The 23,060-nt window shown below is 38.0% G+C and overlaps 1 protein-coding gene across 5 annotated transcripts in view; it reads left to right on the top strand.

The window, feature by feature from the left end:
• Positions 1-23,060, top strand: part of LOC121421483 (tumor protein p53-inducible protein 11-like) — a 37,351-nt gene that overhangs the window by 5,648 nt on the left and 8,643 nt on the right. For 2 of the 5 annotated variants that reach the window (XM_041616206.1, XM_041616208.1), the window contains exon 2: positions 22,591-22,684. In XM_041616206.1, the coding sequence (XP_041472140.1) occupies positions 22,591-22,684 (94 nt within the window). Of the gene's footprint in view, positions 1-1,386; positions 1,563-7,149; positions 7,218-14,421; positions 14,829-22,590; positions 22,685-23,060 lie in introns of those variants that run through there. The other 3 variants (XM_041616209.1, XM_041616207.1, XM_041616205.1) reach the window with 3 other exon arrangements.

The following is a 23,060-nucleotide window of genomic DNA, read 5'->3' as shown; positions in this document are numbered from 1 at the left end:
CCATGGTATATTAGGCTTTGATAGAATCATCAAAATTTGCGATTTCCGTGTTGGTGACTATTTTTGCTTTGATTTGATGATGGTTTAAAATATTACTAGTTTTCATTCAGTATTACAGTATTTAATCATGGATTACGCTACATAGGGCAGCCTTCCACGCACTCCTAAGATAATTATTCAAGCTATGGTAACAAATTTTATGTTAGGGTGGAGTTCCCTTAACCTTATTTAACCCGGGTTCAGAAAATAGGACACAGATTGTTGTGACGGATGGTCTTAGTAACAGCATGCATAGCCAAAGAATAAAGCCGTTCTTTGGGGTAGTATGACTTACAACCTTCTGGCACAAACCCGACTTACAACCTTCTGGTACAAACCCAAATAGAAACTTCTGTGATTGCTGAACAGTCACACTGAATCTGAATCCAGACCGATCAGACTTACAGCCTTCTGGCACAAACCCGAATAGAAACTTCTGTGATTGCTGAACAGTCACACTCGATCTGAATCTAGTCGATCAGACTTACAGCCTTCTGGCACAAACCCGAATAGAAATTAAATCCTGTGATCGCTGAAAAGTCACACTGAATCTGAATCTAGACCAATCAGACTTACAGCCTTCTGGCACAAACCCGAATAGAAATTAAATCCTGTGATCGCTGAAAAGTCACACTGAATCTGAATCTAGACCAATCAGACTTACAGCCTTCTGGCACAACCCCGAATAGAAACTTCTGTGATTGCTGAACAGTCACACTCAATCTGAATCCAGACCGATCAGACTTACAGCCTTCTGGCACAGACCCGAATAGAAACTTCTGTGATTGCTGAACAGTCACACTCAATTCTGAATCCAGACCGATCAGACTTACAGCCTTTTGGCACAGACCCGAATAGAAACTTCTGTGATTGCTGAACAGTCTCACTCAATCTGATTCCAGACCGATCAGACTTACAGCCTTCTGGCACAAACCCTAATAGAAACTCCTGTAATTGCTAAACAGTCACACTGAATCTGAATCTAGACCGATCAGACTTACAGCCTTCTGGCAAAAACCCGAATAGAAACTTCTGTGATTGCTGAACAGTCACACTCAATCTGAATCTAGTCGATCATACTTACAGCCTTCTGGCACAAACCCGAATAGAAACTTCTGTGATTGCTGAACAGTCACATCGTCAAACCTGACTCCGGACCGATCACAATAATTACGTCATTTCCAACGGCTTATCAGCGGTCGGTTTGGATTCGGTTTCGTTGGTGTGGCTGTATCAGCGTGGGTGAGCTGTCCGGGATTGTAATAGTTTCCTAGTTCCTGATTGTTATGTCTGTGTTTTCAAAAGAATCATTCTTCGTGTAAACTGTTAACACACTCATGTCATAATAGAATATCATTTTTAGCTGTCTGTGTAGTTGGTACAATTATAGTTGGGATCGAGAAACACGTGGAGTCGACTGCGAGCAGGTGGTGATAGCATTTTATCGTTTTTGGAATAACCTGATACTAAGGACCAGGAATCGATTGGGATTGATTAAAGTGGAATAACACTGCAATGGATATGTGAGTAGAGAATAATATTTGATAATTCATATTCTAAAGTTCACTGGCACAACAATCATGATAATTAAGAATATTTGGATTTCTTGTTTTGAAAATTAGTGTCAAGTTACAAGTGTAGAATGACTGGCCGCAGAAATGATCTACTGTTATAAAAAATCAGAATAAAATAGTTGTCATTAGCCCCTTAGGACAAGTGAATTCATTTCAAAATTAAAATAAAGCACAGTTGTCATTATAATCGTTTTAGGACAAAATTAGTTCGTAGATCAATTAAAGAATTCTGTAGCGTCCAATGTCTCGGAAAGAAGCAATTTTTAAGGTTTATACTAGATAAAGGGACGTGATAATAGCCTTTGTGATTCCAATTTATACACACACGCAGATCCACACCCACGCACACTACACACAAACACACACACTCTCTCTTTCTCATATATCTTTTGGGCATTAGATAAACTGCAATAATTGGCATCCAGTTTAACTTGGTTTCATTTCGGTTGCTATGTCCGGTAAGCCTCTGGCAGGCCATCGAGACGTCAAGAGCAACCCGCGTTGAAGGTGATTTGGTAACTGTGAAACACGAGCTATACCTGACTTCTTTCCATTTCGTCCATCAAGTATTTTGTAAACTACGCTCTGTATGAAAAGAAATACATGTATGTAGATAAACAGGAAAATATCTATAAAAGGATACGTAACCAATTCATCGGCTGTGCCAACGGTTTATTGGCATATTCCCAAAATCCCCCCCCCCCCAAAAAAAAAAGAGAGCTTCGGGGTTATTAGCGCTGAAATTGCATCTCTCGTATTCTCCGAGTCGTATTTGTTCACGAAATCCGTGGGTTTCTGTCTTTGTTGCTATTGTTGTTCTTTTACATTCCCTGAATGGATCCAAATGTTACCCCCTGTGATGCCTGTGAGGTAGGGTCATAAGGTCCAAGTTCATCCTCTATTGTGTTCGGTGATAACGCCGGTGTGGGGGCCCTGTAATTTATTGTTGCATTTAGTCATGCTAATTTCAGCTAAGACCTGTTTCGTAGAGAGTTGCACCTAATATAAATTTGTTGTGATAGTAATCAAGGACGGATCCAGGATTATCCAAAAAGGGGAGGGGGCACATTTTTCCGAGGAAAATTTTGACAAGCAAAAAAAAAGTCTTCTGACAAACGGGGCTCAGCAGCCAATGACAATCAAGCATGGTAGTTGTCTTAATGACAAAGTTAAAATAGCTTTCATATGTCCTACACGATATGCGCGTGGCAGGGGGTTTCAAAAGACGCCAAACATTCTGAGGGAGGAAGGGGGCATATTGAGAAAAAAAAAACGCCGAGGAAAAGTTGAAGAAAGTTAAAGGAGTTATTGGGTTAAATTAATTAGATTTGTTATAACGATGAGCGTATGTGTGGTTGCATGTATACTTGCAATTAGCTACCAAACAAAATTACAACTTGGATTTTAGAGATTTTTCTTTCAATTTCTTGGAGCAATTCTGCTGATCGGGTACTCCAAGGACGAACATTTTCTCCCAAACCTAAATGCTAATTACGGGGATATCATACAATCGATCAAGGAATGCGATGAGCTACTTCAGGTATACGATACTGATCATGCATTGCTTCCCAAGTGGGTATTCCATGTGCAGTTCAACGCTCGTATGTATTTATGTATATCCGTTGCATGATCAGCATCGCGGTTCGCTTCGAATATATACTTATCTATCAATCAAGGGCTTGTCCAATTGATCGTTCTCTCACACCTGTTAAATTTTTCAATCATTCTTCTCCGAAATCTGAAGCAGAAAACTGCGATTAAACTTTCCTATACACTCTAAAGTTTAAGGATTTGATGAAGATAAAATCCAGAAAGGATGAGAATGGTAACCAGCCGATCAGCCGAATAGGATTAACTTGAATTTAAATCGCGAAACGTTTCGATTCAAGTCTTTCAGATTTATATTTCAGAGATATTTATGTCCAAAAGGTTTTGAATCTAATTCCAACAATCGGCCGGTCATTGATTTGGATTTATTTTAAAAGCTTGGAATCTAGAGTGTAGTTTTAAACTTTTATTCACGCATCTCATCTACTTCACTGCAAAAACACCAGTGTTAATTTAACACCAGCCTGGTATCGATCAACATCATGGCAAACAGGTGTTGAAACAACACCAGTTTGGCGTAAGTCTAACAGCAATTTGGCATGTAAGCAGCACCAATAGTGTTAATCAATATCAGTTTGATTCTTAACTGGTGTTGTTTTAACACCTCTCTGGTGTGGACCGATATAGATACTAGGCTGGTGTTGTATTAACACCGGCCCGCCGCGGCGGTTTTACAGCGTTGCATTTCTTGATCCATATACGGGCGGCACCACAGGGTCCAGGGGTACCCCTATTATTATTATTATTTTTTTTTTTTTTTGGGGGGGGGGGGTGAAGAGATGGAAGAAGATGAACAAAAACGTACACTGCTAATACGCTGGTTTTAATTTAACACCAATCCGGTATCTGTACAACTGCGGCTTTAGGCTAACACCAGATAGGCATTCAAACAACATTAATCAGTGTTTTTTTTAATAATGTTTTATTCTCTTCTCTCATTAAACAAAATTGAACATAGTAAAACATAACATTCATGATTATAATTTAAAAAAACAATATCAAATCAAATTACACCATAATTACAAAGCTTGGTTTAAACTTTGAACGTGCAATTATTGTGATCAACACATCCATACATTTGACAATTCTTAATAAAAATGTAGTAAAACAATGTCCTGAATAAATTCTAAATCAATTAGATGTGTTCTCAAAATATCTAATATACATTTTTATCTATATTCTTTTCTCTTACATTTATAGACATACATAATATATATATATCTAATTGAAAAACAGTACAACCTAAAATCAAACAAATTATTCATCATTTCTTGATGAAGCCATATCGATTTGATTCTTAACTGGTGTTGCTTCAACACTTCCCTGGTGTTTTCTGATAAAGATACCGGGGTGGTGTTAAATCAGCACCGGTGTTGTGATATGGAAAACGGGGAAGAAAGAAGGAAGAGTATACAAAATGAGACGTCTGAGGCATATAGCTCTCGAAAGTCAATAGAGAACAAAAATCAAGATCGCATTGAGGTAACTCGCCCACCCTCCCCCCATCAAACCTGACTCTGACGCAGCAACCCCTCTTCATACTTTCTCCGAAGCGAGGTGATGATCACGTCACCTACATTCACGTTTGTTTCATTGCTTTATTTTATCTTTCCATTATTATGCCCAATTCGACCAGCAAGATGTGCAGTCTTTTTTCTTGGAAAACAGACGTTGCTCTTTTTTAAAGAGCAGGTAGAAATTTATTGTTTCGACAATTTACACGTTCTAAAATGTCTGCCGAACTTTTTTTCTTTCTTTTAAAAGCACTCGACAAACAGTTGTGGTTGATAAGCGATAGCACTCGGTTTGAATTTGATTAATTACTTTGTCAAAGAAAAGAATTGAATAAAGGTGGTGATATGATGCATCCTTACCTCACGGTCCGCTTGATTTAAATACACCAGCAAATCTTATTTAGGCTTAGTCTCAGACTTTATTCGATAATTTATTGGGCGTTATTAAAAAGCAACACTGATAACTTTGAACGAGTTCGTAAACTCGTTCAGTCCACGCAGTGTTCGGCGTGGTATTAATCTTCTGTTTGTGTGGAATGTAGATCACATAACGTGCCATAATATTAACAGTTCTTAGACAATAAACTGTAGCCTTTATCATGTTCATAGGCATATATACCGGTCAAAATGCAGTCGTAATCGTGTGGTGGCAGACGCGACTTAGTTCTCCTTATGTACAAAATTGCATAGTCGTCGTAAAATTTTACAACAGTGGAAATAGCAGTAATTTCGAAGAAGGGAGTATCCTAAACGTTGTCTGATAGCCTATTGTGGGGTCATATAGACGAACAAGGAAATTTTAGGAAAAATGTTTAAAATCAGTCACATGGTATTCATGATTACCTTAATTTACATATAATAAGCGTTGACAGGTTTACCCCAGCAACATTTTGTATTGTATTTATTCAGATATTGTGATTTTTTCCGCTTGGAGTACCCCTTTAAATTACTCTTATCAATGTAAACAGGAAAGTTTTTTCTTAGACGGATAGTTCCTTACTTCGGACGTGCAGTTCATTGCATTGCCATGCATTTTTTTCTCTCTTTCCTACTTTTTTTTTTATTTATTTTTTTTTTGGGGGGGGGGCTGCCGTTAAGAAGAATTTAGGAAGGCGTCGGAGGCGGATGGGGGCTTTGGTTAAAAAAAGGAAAAAATAACGGTAATTGTGAAAAGGAATCGGATGACATATAAGAATAGAAAGAGGGACTGGTAGATTCAGCGAGAGAGCGAATGTAAAACAAACAAAGTGGAGAAGGTAGATCTAGGGGAATTGTGATAGACAGAAAGAGAGCTCGAAGAGAGAGGAAGAGAGAGAGAGGGGGGGGGGGTGACTAAAGGGTGGTCTTCGTCGTCACAGACTATCAATTTCTCACTTCTTACATGTCTTATTCGTAACCAACTCGGGTGAGAGTTCAAAGTAGTTAAGAAAGTGTGTGTGTGTACGTGCGTAATGGTGTGTGGGTGTGTATGTGAGCATGGTGTGAGAGTGCGTGTGTTTGTTTGGGATGGCACTACGTTGTATCCACTCTGTAAAGTAGCCATCACGTCTTTCACGCATTGAATTGCTTAACCCTAAGAGGACAGGGGGATGATGCCCCCCCCCTCCTCAATCCTTCGCGCGATATTTCCAAAAATGTAAAAAAAGATAGCGCCGAAGTTTCGCGCAACTGTTAACACCAAATTCGCGACATACGGGTATAGAATCGCGAAGCCACGTGACTTTAATGATTTCCATTGAAAAAACAACAATGAAAAACAAAAGATGAAAAACAAAGAAATACATAAGAAATTCTAAAAACAAAGAAATATATAAGGAAAAATGTCTTTCGTAATTTTTCTTTGTTGAAACCTTTAAATTACAAACATGACATCTGGAAAAAAGGAAAATTTGAAGTGAAATTTGGTGTTAAATTTGCAAATAAAGTTTGTCATGAATATATTTTCAAATTTTATTCATAATAAATGAAAATAATGATTATTTTCAGATTGTTTTTATACTGCCTTGTAGTTTATGTGGTAAGAAATGTGCGTGCTAAATTTCAGCGCGATCGCGCGAACGGCAGCCGAGAGGCCTTCATGCCCCCCCCCCCCCTCCTCCCCGAGTCGTCAATACATCTCAAATAGCCCAGTTCTTTTAGGATTAAAGCTTCCAGGAATTATACAACTGTACCATGTCTGCTGGTACGCCCCACCCTCTCGTTTCATGAAAAGATGCTCCCTCATCTAACATTTTCTATGTACTTCCCAGTTCCCAGGCATGCCACTGCGCTCTGAATCCATTAATTCTTCTTTCGGTTGTGAAAGCTTATGCGATAATTGCTATCTCGCACGTCTTTAGGGATAGGCCTACACATAATTTATATAAAGAAAGCAATCATTGCTCAGTGATCAGAATTTATTTAACAGTCGTTGGTTGATACACTTTGTCTTGGATCTGAATAAAATGGAGGATCAAATAGAAAAGAGACAATCTTCTTTTGTGTAAGTTTTTTTTCCATTATCTTTATTTTTTTCAAGAAAGTTAAACAGCTGAAGGGAGGAAGTTATATATATTCATAATTTCGATCTTCATCTCATTGATCTTATTACTATCATCATAAGTTTTGTTTGGCCAGATTCTCCTCCATTTTCCTCTTTTTTTAAATACTCTTTCGTGGCACATGGGTTGATAATTATGCTATATGTTTGCAATCTTTACTATTTTGTATAAAATGCGTAAATCCAAATATCACAGCTGCTGATGATGAGCTTTAATGTGAATAAATTATGAATATAATATTTATTTCCCACCGTGAGTTTGTACTGACCGTTTTGTTGACTGACCAAGATATATACCCATTGACAGCCCAATAGATCGACACTGCGGCATCGGTGGGTGTAAATCTCTTTAGGTATTGTACTTTCTTTTGGCCCATAGTGATCAAGGGGGGACCTATCACGATCCTTGATGGACTCCACTTTCTAAGCACATACAAAGTAGCGCATCGCATTACGGCTGTTTGAGAAGCCGAGGGATGGGAGGGGGAAGGGGCCGACGTTGAAAGTTCGATGATTAAGGATGTCATGTTTTATTTTCCTATTCAAAAAATACTTTCGATACACCAAATATAACATGAGGAAGATGATACAAACAAACACAACGCAATTGAGTCTTTGATATCAAATTTTCTTCGTTGTTGAAAATGTTGGCTTATTAGTTTTAGGTAATTACAATAATGTTAGATGGATTTTGTTACGATCCCTGGAGGGGGAAGGGGTGGGGGAGAGGGGCTTCGTCATTTATCATCACTAGTGTACTAATATTGTAAACACCTTACATATCCACCTGGGATAGAACCTATAAAATGATAACAGGAGTGGTGTTGAAATTAAACCACACTGTAAAAACTGCGGTGTTAAAACTGACACCAATTGGTGTTAATAGTGGACCACACCCTGAGGTGGTAACATTACACCCTAGAGATTAAACATAACACCAACGAGTGTAAATGTAACAACAAAAGTTGTTGTAATAGCACATATAGGTGTAAAACTAACACCACCAATTTAACATCGGTGTAAATAACTGGTGTGGTCCTCCATGTACACCGGTTAACACCACAGTTTTTACTGTGCACCAATGTTGACACAGATCCACACTAAGTATTTTAGACCATTATTAAATTCGTGGTGTTCGTTCAACACCCATTGCTTGCCATGCTTGTATGATAAGGAATAGTTTTTATTATTATTTTGACACTACTTGGTGTTACGCTAAAACCGTGGTGTACTTCTAGCGAGGAATATCGTGATCCTCTAATAACACCCACGGGTGTTAACACTCTGTTAATTCAACACCGGACTAAAATGTCTGGTGCTCTTCTAGGTGTACACAAGTTTACACCGTATTTTTCAGGTGGAGAGGAAATAATGAGGCTGTAAATGTGTAGTCTGTACATGACATTTGTTTTGTTATTGGAAGGAAGGAGAAAAAAAGATTAGTTTCAATTCCTATTCAAGCTCTGTGATCATCCCAGGAAACAAAGGGCTCTCGGATATTAATATTAGCTGTGAGATGTTGTGGTTTCACTGCAAGAAGGGATTTAGTAGTGCAGGGAAACATGGGCGACAGTGCCTTTGTAGCTTCCCGCGAATACAATGTGAAACCACTCGTGGTTATTAATTAGCCTTAATGACAGTGTATTTTATTACACCGAAATTAGTGTCTTAAAGGGGTTAACTGTATCAGAGATTCAAGGCGCGTACTTGGAAAAAAAATGCTGAATATTCAATGCATTTTTTTAACAGCAGTTGAGTAGTTGAGTATGAATGAAAAGGTTTTAGGTTGTGCCCATCGTTATCCTAATTGCTGTAGTGCCATTCCATACGTGTAGTACGCGATATTTTGGCAATTTATAGTCTCTTAGCTGAACGTTTTGGCAATGATATTTTTTTTGTCAATGATAAAGTTAAAGCGGGTATATGTGACAAACTGATAACCAACAAAAAATGTTTTATTACGGACGAATACAAGGTGAAAATGTTGTGTGTCGTACGGGACTCAGAAATGTGCCCTACGACACGAAACATTTTCACCCCTAATTCATCCATGGAAAACTTATTTGTGTTGGTAGTCCCTTTTTTTTTTACACAACTACCCAGTAGTACTTTATTATTATACCACAAAAGAAATTTAAGTTTCTCGTTTGTTTGGACAGCACGTTGAAAAGTGTTGAGTAATGGAATCGCCCTGAAACTCGTGGGCAATTACTATTCGGGGGTGCTGAACAATTGTGGAAATATCCACCGTAAAAAAAAATGTACCGTTGATTATTGTCAATTTAAACTGAACCTTATCTTTTGAAATTATTTCTGGTAATCCGCCATTTTTAACGAATTTTAACGAATGGATTTGCGTATAACAGATTTACAACAGGCTGGCGTGGCTGTTCCTGTTTAGTTCACCTATGAGGAGATAAGTTGCCATGTTTGTAATTAATAAATAGCACAGATAGCAAGATGATTCGAAATATAAAGGCTCGTATTCTGAAGTCAGGTTTATCATAGACCACGGTCTCAGTCTGTGCTAAAATTATGGGGAGCCAAAAATTCAATAATTCTGTTTCTATTGTATATTTCTTATGTTTACTATTTTGCTTTCATAATGGAGAAAAATACTTCATTTATCATTCTCAGACAATCATGAACAATTTGTGTGCCAATACATTGGATGTGTACTGTTACAGATTTGTGCCCCAAGTGGCTTCCCATACTTAAACCAAAACTTTAAACCATGGTTTGATTTGAACCCGAGTTCAGAAAACAGGCCCTAGTCTTTTAATCAGGTTTTATTAACTGATTGTTAACGACGCTCTACCTCGTTAATTAACACGCAATAAGGCTCTATTCATGTACGACTGTTGTAAAACTACTTTATTGAGCTAGGATGGCCACACTGTTTAACCTGTTTTAAGGGATAAAAAGAGCGAGAAGGAAAATAGAAAAATAACTATTAGTTAAAACTAAAAGAAATATCCTATCATTTTTTTTTTACTTTTTTTTTTTACTGAAATGACGTCCCCTTTATCTAATTTCCTTACTCCGCCCTCCCCTTTGCCTCATATTTTGAGCATTTTCCTGTCTCTGAGCGCATAATTCCATACTCCATTTTGTCGCAAAGTAGGAGATACCCAGTCCCTGTGCTCCTATACCAATGCCTGACCTGCTGCCACTAATAAAGAGCGAGTTGTCATGATTGGATTTTCAAATCTTCAGAAAAAAAGTCGCTCCCTATTCATTTGGTTGCACCCCCCCCCTTCTCCCTGCCCCCTCCCAGCTTCCCCGACCTCTCTAAGCATGTTATTGCAGAATACATCAGTGATACAAACGGGTCCTCACAGCTTGACTGTTATCGGTTAAGTGCTCTGTTGAGAGGGCTGGCTCATGGAGGTAAATTTGATTTAAAATGGCATTGTAACCACGCATGTCACCCCTACGACACATAGCAACCAACATCACCAGCAAACAGACCATAAAGGACAGTGGCCGAGAAATAAACCATCCTCGATCCATTTTCCCCCACATAGTCGTGTAACCTCGGCAGATGATATTCCGATGCATAGGGGTGGCGCCTCTCGGCTGGGTGGGTAGGGGTAGATAGGCTACCTCCTATGATTTTTAAGAAGAAATAGAATGTATTTAAAGAGGAGAAATAGAAGAAGATGGGAGAAGTGAGAAGAGTAGTCAAAGAGAAGGCTGGGTCGTAGGATTGTTATAATGATACACACCTTGACCTACTATTTTTACTATTGAATATAAGGTCACCTTAAGTTCGTCATACCATGTACCTACAATGCCTATCACAAAGCCCTGGCGCCTTCGTTCCATACGTTTGCACATGACATCGGGGCACAAGAATGTTCAGTTTCCATGTAAATTGAACACTAACTTGTGATCTCTGATTAGCGTCATATGAAATAATATATATATATTTTTTAATTTCCAACTTTTTCTCTATTTCCCGCTACTTCTTGAGACATCGCAGAAGGCAGTTAGTCTGCAGGCACAAACCCTGATTGAAACTTTGATCGAAACTTTGATCAGCAAGACTTTGATCACGCAAAGACTATAGCACATACAAAACTTGCTGTTTCAATCCTGAGCAAGAGGGTCTTCAGTACACAAGGCATGGGTAGGCTGTACATTCAGACCCTTAGCTCGAGTGAAGGATTTGCGCAGCAGACTGGGAGGCAGTCACCCCTATCTATTCCTATGTAGCAACACTGCCCTGCCAACTCCTTATGCAATTAACATGCTCCTGGAGCCGACTCACGCTCGACTCCCAAGTAAAATAACGAGATTCTGCTCAGCGAATGAAGGGGCCTTCAGCAACGCGGGCGTATATGGCAAGCCATTTATCATAATTTATAGATGTCAAGAAATACTTTACTTGATACTGAAAAAATGTCATTCTTGATATGAAAAATTCAGTGTTTCACATATGTTTTTAAATCCTCCATATAATTTTTTTTTATATTAAGAATTATAGTTCTTGACATCGAGACATCGGAATTAATATTAAGATGGTTTGACATACACCCGCGTCGCCAAGCGAAAACTCGCTAATGAGGGCAATTATGAAACAAAATGACGCACACCTCTCTCTCTCTCTGATTATCTTCTTTATCTTCAAGGATATGTCGAAGAATAATTGTAGAAGGAGGGGTAAAAGTATTTTCCATCACTGCGATTCTTTTAATGCTATGTTATGCAATCCATTGACGTAATTTGCAATTTTTTATTGCATTCTGAATTGTATTTTTACATGGGTGTAATTTTGCCCATCAAGATTCTTGAACTTTGATACAAAGAATTAGAGATGCATCCTTTCATAAGATTTCCAAAATGTCCTGCATCTTTAGCATTTTCCGCCTCAGCCCATCACTAAACAACTATAAATGAATAGATAAATGAATAAATAAATTGATAAATGAGGATGATGATAATAATAATGATATAAACCATAATTAAAAATAATGACGATGATAATAGTATAATAAAAGTAATAATAATAATTATATATAGATACAATACGTATATGTATATTTGAAACCCTTGTATTTTGCATAGAATATCTTCGAGTATCTTCATATACTTAGGTAGACCCATGCCACCTTCGAATCCACCCCCCCCCCCCCCACACACACACACCTCCTATATCTCCCTCCTTACACCAGTGCCCTTAACCGTTCACGAAAACATCAAGCGCAATCCATCTTCTATTTTCTCCTATTCAGTGCCATAATTCAATGTCGCCCGACCAGCTACTCCATCTTAAACCATGCGTGCCGTGTGAGCGCGCGTGTTCCGGTCGACATAAACCCCAATGTTAATTCAATGCCAGCAATTCCCCCAAAATCGTACTCCTTCATGCGGTGCATTTTGCGCGTGTTATTGATAAAAGCGGAAAGCATTCGAAGACGCTGACTTCATATCTTGCGTGGACTTCAACACCTTTATACTGGATTCGCATGTGGGTGGAATCAAAATAAGTTTTTTTTACCGTGTGCAGGTCCGCGTGATTGCCATAGAAACCAGCTGATATTAATTATTACGTTTTCATCACAGATACGTCAGAACAACTTTGTCCGCTATTGTTCATGATATCAGTGCATCTTGTATTTCTATTGCCTCGTTCGACGTATCCTTTTCAATAATTACAAACGTTGGGGACAGGTGATACACTATGGATTAGGAATGAAGATTAGATTGTCTCGTGATAGGGGTAGGGAAGATCTGATAGTGATTTGAAAGTTACGTCAGAGATTGGAGGAGAGGGGGTGAACAAAAAGGCGGGAAATGGAGGGGAGGGGAGGGGATGGAGAGAGTTTACATTTTATATACATGTACAATAAAGAGAGAGATAAGGACAGTTAAGAAGAGGGGCAGCGTTTGGAGAATGGTTTGGGAGGGGGGATCTCCAGTAAATGAAAGGTACGTCAGAAATTTATTGTAAGACAGAGGGAGAGGGGGCAAAAAGAAAAAAAAATGCGGGAAATTGGGGAATGGAGGGGTGGGGTGGGAAGGGAGAAGGGGAGAGGGTTTACATTTATATACATATACAATAAAGAGAAGGCAGCATTCGGAGAATGGTATCGGGGATCTCCAGTAAAGTAAATGAAATTTATTCATGTAAAAAAAACTATGTAAGGGTGAATGTATGCATTAATGAATGTGTATAGAAATGTGTAGTGTAAAGAAAAAAAAAGGTATAGAGTTGAATGAGCAGCGGTGGGGGGGGGGTATAATACCGAAAAAAGAAGAGGAAAAGATGGTGATTAATAGCTGTGAAGGATGGTGGTGGATATATGGGAAATCATGAATGTGGATATGTTCGATTTTTCTCTAGGCTTGTTCGTATGCTTGTCAATAGAGAGTGAAATGAATTAGGAAATTGCGAAAACATTAGATTACTATGGTAACGCATTATGAACACTGGTATGATGACGTGTGAAAACGTGACGGTAAAACAAAGGATGAAAGGGAGTGAGAAGAAAAGATATGATATATGATCATGTTTTGAGAAATAGATATATTACATGGATGGATAAATATATATTAGATAAACAGATATGTACTAGATAGATAGATGAATTGCTGATAGAGTTAAAGAATCATAAGAGACAATGAAGATGAAATTGAAGTTTAAAATAATTAAATAGCTTATAGATGGATATTAAGACCGACAGGTGGATAGAGGGAGGGACGGGAACAGCAGGGAAGAGAGAGAGAGGGAAACGCTTTATTATAGTGACTTTGAAGGGTGGGCTATATATTGAAGATTGAAGCGCAGAACTTGGAATATATACCTTGAATACATCACTCACTGCTATGTTAGGAAAGCATCATGATGTTGTTGTTCCCAGGTCTTATATGAGGATTGCGGAGACACCAAATTGATTACACCGTGCTCCGTCGTACTCTGAAATATTACACGACTTCGTTCGTCGCTCGCAACCTTTGTATATACCTAGCATGTAGCAGCAAGGCTCCTCCTGCAAGAAATACTACAGGATCCCATCTCCAATTCAAATGTTAACGATTTTCCTCGCGAAAGATCGATGCTCTGACGTGTTTTGTTTCTAGGATAAGGAAGGCGTTTGGCATCCCCACCCAGCGTTCCTCCCAACACGTCCCCATCTAACGACGATGAAAGAGGATTCATTACCCTTGTAACTCCCTTCTGTAACTTCCCCGGAGCTTGTTCTCTGCTCGTCACGATGCTTGGTTCATTTTATTGATGAGGAATTAATTCATCTGGACAAACAATCGCTCAGGAACTCCTAGTGCACTCATTAAATCAAAATTACGACATCGCGTTACGCCCATTAACAGTGTACACGCCGACCTTCATGGGCAGTTTACATCACTACATGAAAGTGAGTTAGTGGTAACTGTGGACCTTGCTAGCTATCTAGGGCTGACATAGGGTCGTCAGTCTTGCGGGTGATGCCGTACCTTTAGTTTGGGAAATAATTCTATCATGAACTGTAGCGTTATGAATAAACCAGGAAAAAGTTCCACGAAAGAGGCACAGCATGAAACAATATACGGGTAAGTTTATTTGGGTATAATCGTGTTTTCGGTGCACACTATAATTATGACTGTTCGTTTTCTTTACAAATTATTGTTTTCAATAGAAAGTTGTCGAAAGGCCTAGTCCTCGAATTTAAAGGATCGTTAAGCTTCATTCAGTATAAAAAATTTCATGCACCTGATATGCTGTTCTCATTTTTGTAAACCTTTGGGTCAGACAAGAACCACCTGAGCTTTTTGAAGTTGATTGACCGGTCGCTTATTGGTTGCGATAATGAATGCTATTGTCTTCTCCCGTTATAAGCTATAGAGGGAAAATATTTGTTCAGTTATTGCGAAGCAGGCAATGAACCTTCTGAAATAAGTTTGTCTGGGTTTGAAACATTCCGGACTTTTCGCATTTACTGCGGAGATACTCTCTACAACGCACCAATTCCTTTGAAAATGCAAGTCAAGTCACAGTGGAGAGCTGAGAGGCTTTTGACGAAAGGTGGTGGACTGGGACAGCATCGGAATCTCTTGACTCTGGACAACGACATATTATGTGCAATTGTTCGTCCGGTGCAAATCACCGGATGATCTGCTGCCCCAGTCCACCAACTCTCGACAAAAGTCTCTCAGCTCTCCGTTAAAAATAATAACGGCATATTTACCCAGGGTAGCCACTTCAGGTCCGAAAAATAATTGTTCTCCCTGTGGGCCCTGCTATAATTACTCCGGCTTTAGCACAATTCATTGTGGTATTATTTGCATTTTCAAAGGTATCTATGCGTTGTAGAGAGTATATCTCCGTAGTAAATACGAAAACCACCATTCACTGACAGCATTCTTATACCTCAGATTTTTGCAATCATCCAGAAAGTTACTCAAACCCTTTAATGGTCTCGGGATGTATCAAATTACAATGAGACTTCTCCGTTGCGCTTGGTGGTATTAAAGTTTTATCTTCTCAAAGTCACTTTATTTGCTAATTCCAAACTTTCCGTCCGCAATATTACTTGTAACGAGGTTATGGTTATGTTGATGGTGCATGGTGTTATTGATCATGTAGTAGTAGTAGTAGTAGTATAGTGGTATTATTATTATTATTATTATTATTAGTAGTAGTAGTAGTAGTAATAATAGTAGTATTAGTAGTAGTAGTAGTAGTATTAGTAATAGTAGTATTAGTATTAGTAGTAGTAGTATAGTGGTATTATTATTATTATTATTATTATTAGTAGTAGTAGTAGTAGTATTAGTAGTAGTAGTATTAGTAGTAGTAGTAGTAGTGGTAGTAGTAGTAGTAGTAGTAGTAGTAGTAGTAGTAGTAGTAATAGTAGTAGTAGAAGTAGTAGTAGTAGTAGTAGTAGTAGTAGTAGTAGTAGTAGTAGTAGTAGTAGTAGTAGTAGAGGTAGAAGTAGTAATAGTAATAGTAGTAGTAGTAGTAGTAGTAGTAGTAGTAGTAGTAGTAGTAGTAGTAGTAGTAGTAATAGTAGAAGTAGTAATAGTAGTAGTAGAAGTAGAAGTAGTAGTAGTAGTAGTAGTAGTAGTAGTAGTAGTAGTAGTAGTAGTAGTAGTAGTAGTAGTAGTAGTAGTAGTAGTAGTAGTAGTAGTAGTAGTAGGTAGTAGAAGTAGTAATAGTAGTAGTAGTAGTAGTAGTAGTAGTAGTAGTAGTAGTAGTAATAGTAGTAGTAGTAGTAGTAGTAGTAGTAGTAGTAGTAGTAGTAGTAATAGTAGTAGTAGTAGTAATAGTAGTAGTAGAAGTAGTAATAGTAGTAGTAGTAGTAGTAGTAGTAGTAGAAGTAGTAATAGTAGTGGTAGAAGTAGTAGTAATAGTAGTAATAGTAGTAGTAGTATTAGTAGTAGTAGTAGTAATAGTAGTAGTAGTGAGGAGTTGTAATAGGTAATTTTCGTCTGTTCTCATCCAAATGATTTTCATATTGCGTAATTTGACGTGCGTGTTTTGAAATAATGTTCACTCGAATAATCGAAGTAGTTCATACGCTGATACCATCCTTGCAAAAGCATGATCATCAAAGTTTGGCGCCTGTTCTTAATATGGTAAAACACCACTCATTATTTACATCTGAAGTAACTGGATCCGCTCTTCTTTACCACTGTATGAAAAATAGAGAAAATGTTTGTAAAAATTTCTTATGAATAAAAGAGGTGCGCAATAAGTTCCCTGCGTGCATTCGTTTCGCTCTTTGTGTGTAAATGTATAGGCAACGCAGAATGACAGGATAATGATATTGCTAAAACTTGTAGTCATACATATTTGAAAGAAACTAAACTTCCCCTTACTGTATTCATTGTGGCGCAAGGATATATATATTTTTTTATGTTGACGACCTGATTGGCAGGGGATATTGGGGTAGGTAGTGGAACCCGCCAGCCAAGTTCCTTACATATCCTGTAAGAATACTAATTCGTAATATCAGCCATTATTCTTCATCATGCTTTCCGTTTTCCACTTCCTAAATTGCTTCTCGTTAGTGCATTCCCTTGATAATCGAAAGGGACGTCCGCCCTTCATGCTCCCCCCCCAATTATCAATCCACTCCTCTTTACTCTGAACTGCCTTCTCGTTTAGCACAATCCCTTTATAATCTCAAGAGGCGGTCGACCTTGCCCCCCCCCCCTTCTCAATCTACTCCTCTTCACACTAAACTGCCTTCTCGTTTAGTATAATCCCTTGATAATCGTAAGGGGCGTTCGACCCCCCCCCCTCCCCACCCTTCTCAATCTCGTCTTCACTCGATTTCATGCAAGCCCCTCTGCGCATGAACCTTTATCTTCAACTCTTGTGGGGGTATATCCAGGGAAACTTTCCCTGGTAAACCCCTATGGATCCATTCTCAGTGGGATCCTCCCTGTCAGCGAGTCTACACTACCAATCCATCAAACATAGGCCAGTCGACATTCAGACATAAACTGTACATGCAGACGTTCTGCAGAGAGAAAAGACTTAAATTGAAAATGAAAAAAAGGAGAAAAAAACTACTGCGCCTTGTTAATATCGTTCGAAGCGAAGGAAACGGGCAAATAGTTCAATTTTGTCTGACATTTAGCAATACTCTCATCGGTCTGCCTTCAATGTCCCGTTCTCACACTCCTTCATTCCTTCTCTGCACAAAAACAGAAAACACTATCATGACTATACTGCAACATGCGATGAATATTGAATTATAAAGATACATATTACATGCTGTCATGTTTACAATTCCATCTTTTCTTGTAACACGCATGCACGCTGTAAGCTAGCGCAATGCGTTGTAGTTAGTGCAAAATAGATTTCAAAAGTAGCATTTATGTTTAAAAATCGCCGAAAAAATTAGTAAAATATGTAAATGTGTAATATAAATATTTTTCCAAGTTAAAGTCTTTTTCGTGGAACCAAAATGTAAAAACGCCAGCCCACTCCCATCCTAAACTGAAAGAAGAAAAGGGTAAAATAGAAAATACGGGCTATGAATTTAAAATAAGGCATTTTAAAGGGGGCTACAAAGGCAAAATTAGATTTTAAAATAAAAATCCAATTAGATAACAGACGGGAGAAGAAATCCTTGAAATGCAGTTTGATTTTAAGCGCTTGCCTCGGGCAATATGTTTCGCCATAATGAGAGGGGCTAGATATGGCGTATTGCGTAAACGTTATAAAACGTTGATAGCGAGCTAGAAAAGTTTCGAAATTATTAAACGAAAATCCAGTTTTGAGATAGATTTTGACATAATATTCAGAAAATAATATTTTATTTCACAATTCTCTCTTTCATGTATTTTCTTTTCTCTTTTATTTTTGGCGTGATTTTTATTTATTATTATTTTTTTTTTGGGGGGGGGAGGGCAGTAAGAGCCCCAAGCCCCCCCCCATTTGTACGCCAGCGCAGTCGGTGGAAACGGCCATGGAGGACCGCATTTTCCACCTAATCCTACAATGTTGCCACTCTGTCTTTTACCGGGGAGGCGTAACTTATCCCCTTTTCACAGTTATTCAGGTTGCAGACCGTCCCTATTCCTATAAAAAAACCCAACATATTGCCTCAACTAATAACTTCAGAATAATTGCTATGATTATGTATTCCATCGCCGAAAAATAGGAACATCTCATGCCTGAGGTTGCGAGTAAAATGGCTCTTGGGAATATTTTTCAAACCGCATGATTTATACCAGCAGAATTTCGATTGGGCCAGACATATTTACTTTCTACTCAAGAGGTGCTGTTAAAGGGGACCTGTCCTTCGAGCACCCAGTTCACATCAGTCGATCTCCTGCCATAGAATTGTGTGTTTTTTATATTCTTTATAAACATGACCTTAGTTTACCTCCCCCCCCAAAAAAAAAAAAATGATAATAATGATAATAAAATAGGATGAATAAATAAATCAATAGATAAATAACTAATTAACCAAGTAAATAAATGAATGAATAAATGCTGTGACTTCTGTTGGAAATGCTAAGAAGATCATTTAATTCTTTTTTCAAGGAAAGGCTGCTTGGGAAATAAATTATCCCCCAATGGAGAAATTATTTTTGGATGAATAATGTGAAGTGGCGAAGCTAATTTGTATTTTCCCTCTAGTGGGCATGTAGTAAGAAGCATTAGATATTATGAGCAGAATAGGACTTGAAACGTTGCTTTGTTTGACTTTAAAGGGAAGCTCACCCTTGAGTCCTTTTGGTTTAAACATATAAATGAATAAAGAAACATATAGATCAGTCAAGGACCTACTGCATATATGGCAGTGCTATTGATCGGAGTAATTTCAATTTTGACGCCCTATCATAGGGGTCCTACCACATCTCGCAAAATGTGATTTGCCTCAGACCTGCAGTTCAGACAATTCATTTTCACATACTTTTCACTGAGAATGTTTGTTGTTCATCATCGATCATGAAAGAAAAATGGAAATTTATGGAATCTAAAATATGTGGCATATGGGGCTCGAAAAATGGTAACACGAGAAAGGAATATAAAGTACCTATGAACGAGGGATACATGTATGTACCAAAATAATATAGCATATGGAGCCGCTGCTCGAATAACGCCATCAGAAATTCAAACCTTTCAAATATGAATTTATTATATTTTATGGATTTTCTGCTCTAAGAAAAGTTAGGGTGAATTTCCCCCTTTGCATCTGCTGGTTGTTGAACCCATCCATTAGCTTGAAGCTATAGCTCCATAGGAATCCTTGTACAAGCATCGGTTTGTGCAATTCCTTAGGTTAGAAGCAAATCTTTACCCTGTCAGATCTTTGAAGTTATTTCCAGATGTATGAAAATATCAGAATTTTGAATTTCTTTTGAAGCTACATGCAAAGCAATCATGATAATAGTGTTAATTATATGTGTTCAAACCAATGTCCAATAAGCCATTGTTCGTATTAATAGGATTTTTATCGGAAACAATGGCATCCTTGAGGGTCATTCCATCTGGATTCACCCAGTGGTTGCACCCGACCGTCTCAGAATTCGTTGTAATTTGGTATACATAAAATTCACCATGGCCCAAGCACAAAACAAAAAAAAAATAGTCCAATCGGTCCGTCGGTTCTCGCGCTACGGCCCGCCCTTTTCTCCTTGTTTTGACAAAAATGGGCATGACCTTCAACTTTTAATGGCCACTGCGTTGTTACGTGTTGACCAATTTTCTTGAAACTGGTACCATTTGATAGGAAATTCAGAGAGGAATCCAAAACATGCATCGAATAATGTATTGGAGCAATTTATAAGGTCATGACCTTTGACCTTAACTTTGACCTTGAGTTTGACCCCCGGACAAATAATTTTTTAACTTGATTTTCGTGTATGTTAATTATTGGTATGATATTGACAAAATATGTTAAAATCAATGATGATATTTTATTTCTTCACCTTTAAAAACTCTTCCAAAGATACCATGAAATTTCACTCTAGTCCCACACACTGATATTCATGTTAGTAAAGTGTTTACCAGTTACATGATTTCTTCCAATCTTAAGTTACAGTATGCAAGCACATGAAAAGAAATTAAGCTTAATCAGTTCACAAATAAAAGATTAAACCTTTATGCTCATGAATAGGTATCTGTTTAGGCATTTTGATGTTCATCAATATATATTCATTTTGATGTTCGGCAATATATATCATATATATTCATGGTAGTAAAGTCTTCACTTTTATCATCAAAATATATACATGTATATGATATATATTGCTGAATCATAAAATGCCTAAACAGATACCTATTCATGAGCATAAAGGTTTAATCTTTTATTTGTAAACTGATTAAGCTTATTTCTTTTCATGTGTTTGCATGCTGTAACTGAAGATTGGAAGAAATCATGTAACTGGTAATTACTTTACTATCATGAATATCAGTGTGTGGGACTAGAGTGAAATTTCATGGTATCTTTGGAAGAGTTTTTAAATGTGAAGAAATAAAATATCATCATTGATTTTAACATATTTTGTCAATATCATACCAATAATTAACATATATGAAAATCAGGTTAAAAAATTATTTGTCCGGGGGTCAAACTCAAGGTCAAAGTTAAGGTCAAAGGTCATGACCTTATAAATTGCTCCAATACATTATTCGATGCATGTTTTGGATTCCTCTCTGAATTTCCTATCAAATGGTACCAGTTTCATGAAAATTGGTCAACACGTAACGACGCAGTGGCCATTGAAAGTTGAAGGTCACGCCCATTTTTGTCAAAACAAGGAGAAAAGGGCGGGCCATAGCGCGAGAACCGACGGACCGATTGGACTAATTTTTTTTTGTTTTGTGCTTGGGCCATGGTGAATTTTATGTATACCAAATTACAACGAATTCTGAGACGGTCGGGTGCAAAATTGCACAATCATTGGGTGAATTGGCATGGAATGACCCTTATGTCATATCTACCATCCTGTCAATTTAAACAGCTGAGGATTTGGGATTTGCCAGCCTGAAATGGTTTTTATCCACACTTTTCGTCTGACCAGGCAAGCCTTATCCAGACGACATTTTTGTTATGGACTTTTGTTAGAAAGCGAGTGAGGTACCAATTGCTACTTATAATGTTATATAAATATATATTCATTTTTTGTTTGGGGTTCTTTTTAGAGAGTAACCCAGTCCCACAATACATGTACCAGCCAGTCTTACAATCCTACATATTTATTCTATTAACCCAACACGTAAAACACGCATCACCCTCCAAGGCTTAACCTCGGAAGATAACTCACTTTACAGATCTTACTACCATTACCCTTCAAAGGATAACTCACTTACTACCACCGGCCTTCGCGGGCCGACACACTTACTACATACAGCGGTACGAGATCGACCTTGGCAATACCTGTTTTTATTCGAGGCATGCCGCTTATATCATCACACTCAAAGGTCAAAAATAGAATATGAAAATAGCAGACTGTATGAACTGTCAATCGTTGATCTCATTAAGGGATAATCAGTATCATCAGCGAGATTTGTATCTGTCGAGTGCAGGGCAGACCAAGCAAGAGCACTTTGCATGTGGTCTGCGTGCGCACGGGTGCGTGTGGGTGTGTGTGTGTGTGTGGGAGGGGGGGGGGTTGAGAGGCCGATGTGTAAGACTGTGTGTGAATGTGCGTAATTGTGCGTGCGCGGTTGTAATCGTGCACGTGGGTGGGTGTGTGTGGGTGTGATGGGGTGGATGTGTGGGACAGTGTGTGAGTGTGCGAAATTGTACGTGCCTGGTTGCAATCGTGCACTATCTATCTATTATTCTACTTTCTCTCTCCCTCTTTATTTCACGCTCCTCTGCTCTCTTCTTATTTTCGTCTCCAGGAAACAGAGTAGCGGGGACTTACAGAGTCGGTTAAAGACAAGAAAACTGCTCGGGGTAGGAGAATGCGAAGATGGCTCCGTACCACTATCAAAGGTATGCCAATTTTGAAAAATGAGGAAATTTATTACACTAACTGTAGTAGTAGTAGTAGAAGTAGTAGTAGTAGTAGTAGTAGTAGTAGTAGTAGTAGTAGTAGTAATATTCATATCACTACCACTACTACAACTGCCACTACTACTTCTGCTTATTGATGAATTTTTTATTATCATGATACAGTTTTTATTAGCATAATCAATGGAAATTGGAATTATTTTTTTCAATATTTTTATTTTTCGTAGTATAATATATACGTCATTAATCTTATATTAGTTTTTTTATATTTCTATAATCACCGTTATTATTCAAAAAACAAAAAAAATGTCAATATTGATATTAGAGGGGTGAAAGCATTAGTAAGTGTTGATTTCTT

The sequence above is a fragment of the Lytechinus variegatus genome, chromosome 9 (assembly GCF_018143015.1).
Source record: "Lytechinus variegatus isolate NC3 chromosome 9, Lvar_3.0, whole genome shotgun sequence".
In the NCBI taxonomy this organism is placed as follows: Eukaryota; Metazoa; Echinodermata; class Echinoidea; order Temnopleuroida; family Toxopneustidae; genus Lytechinus; species Lytechinus variegatus.
The sequence above is the reverse complement of the archived record's forward strand: the minus strand, read 5'-3'. Positions and strand labels throughout refer to the sequence as shown.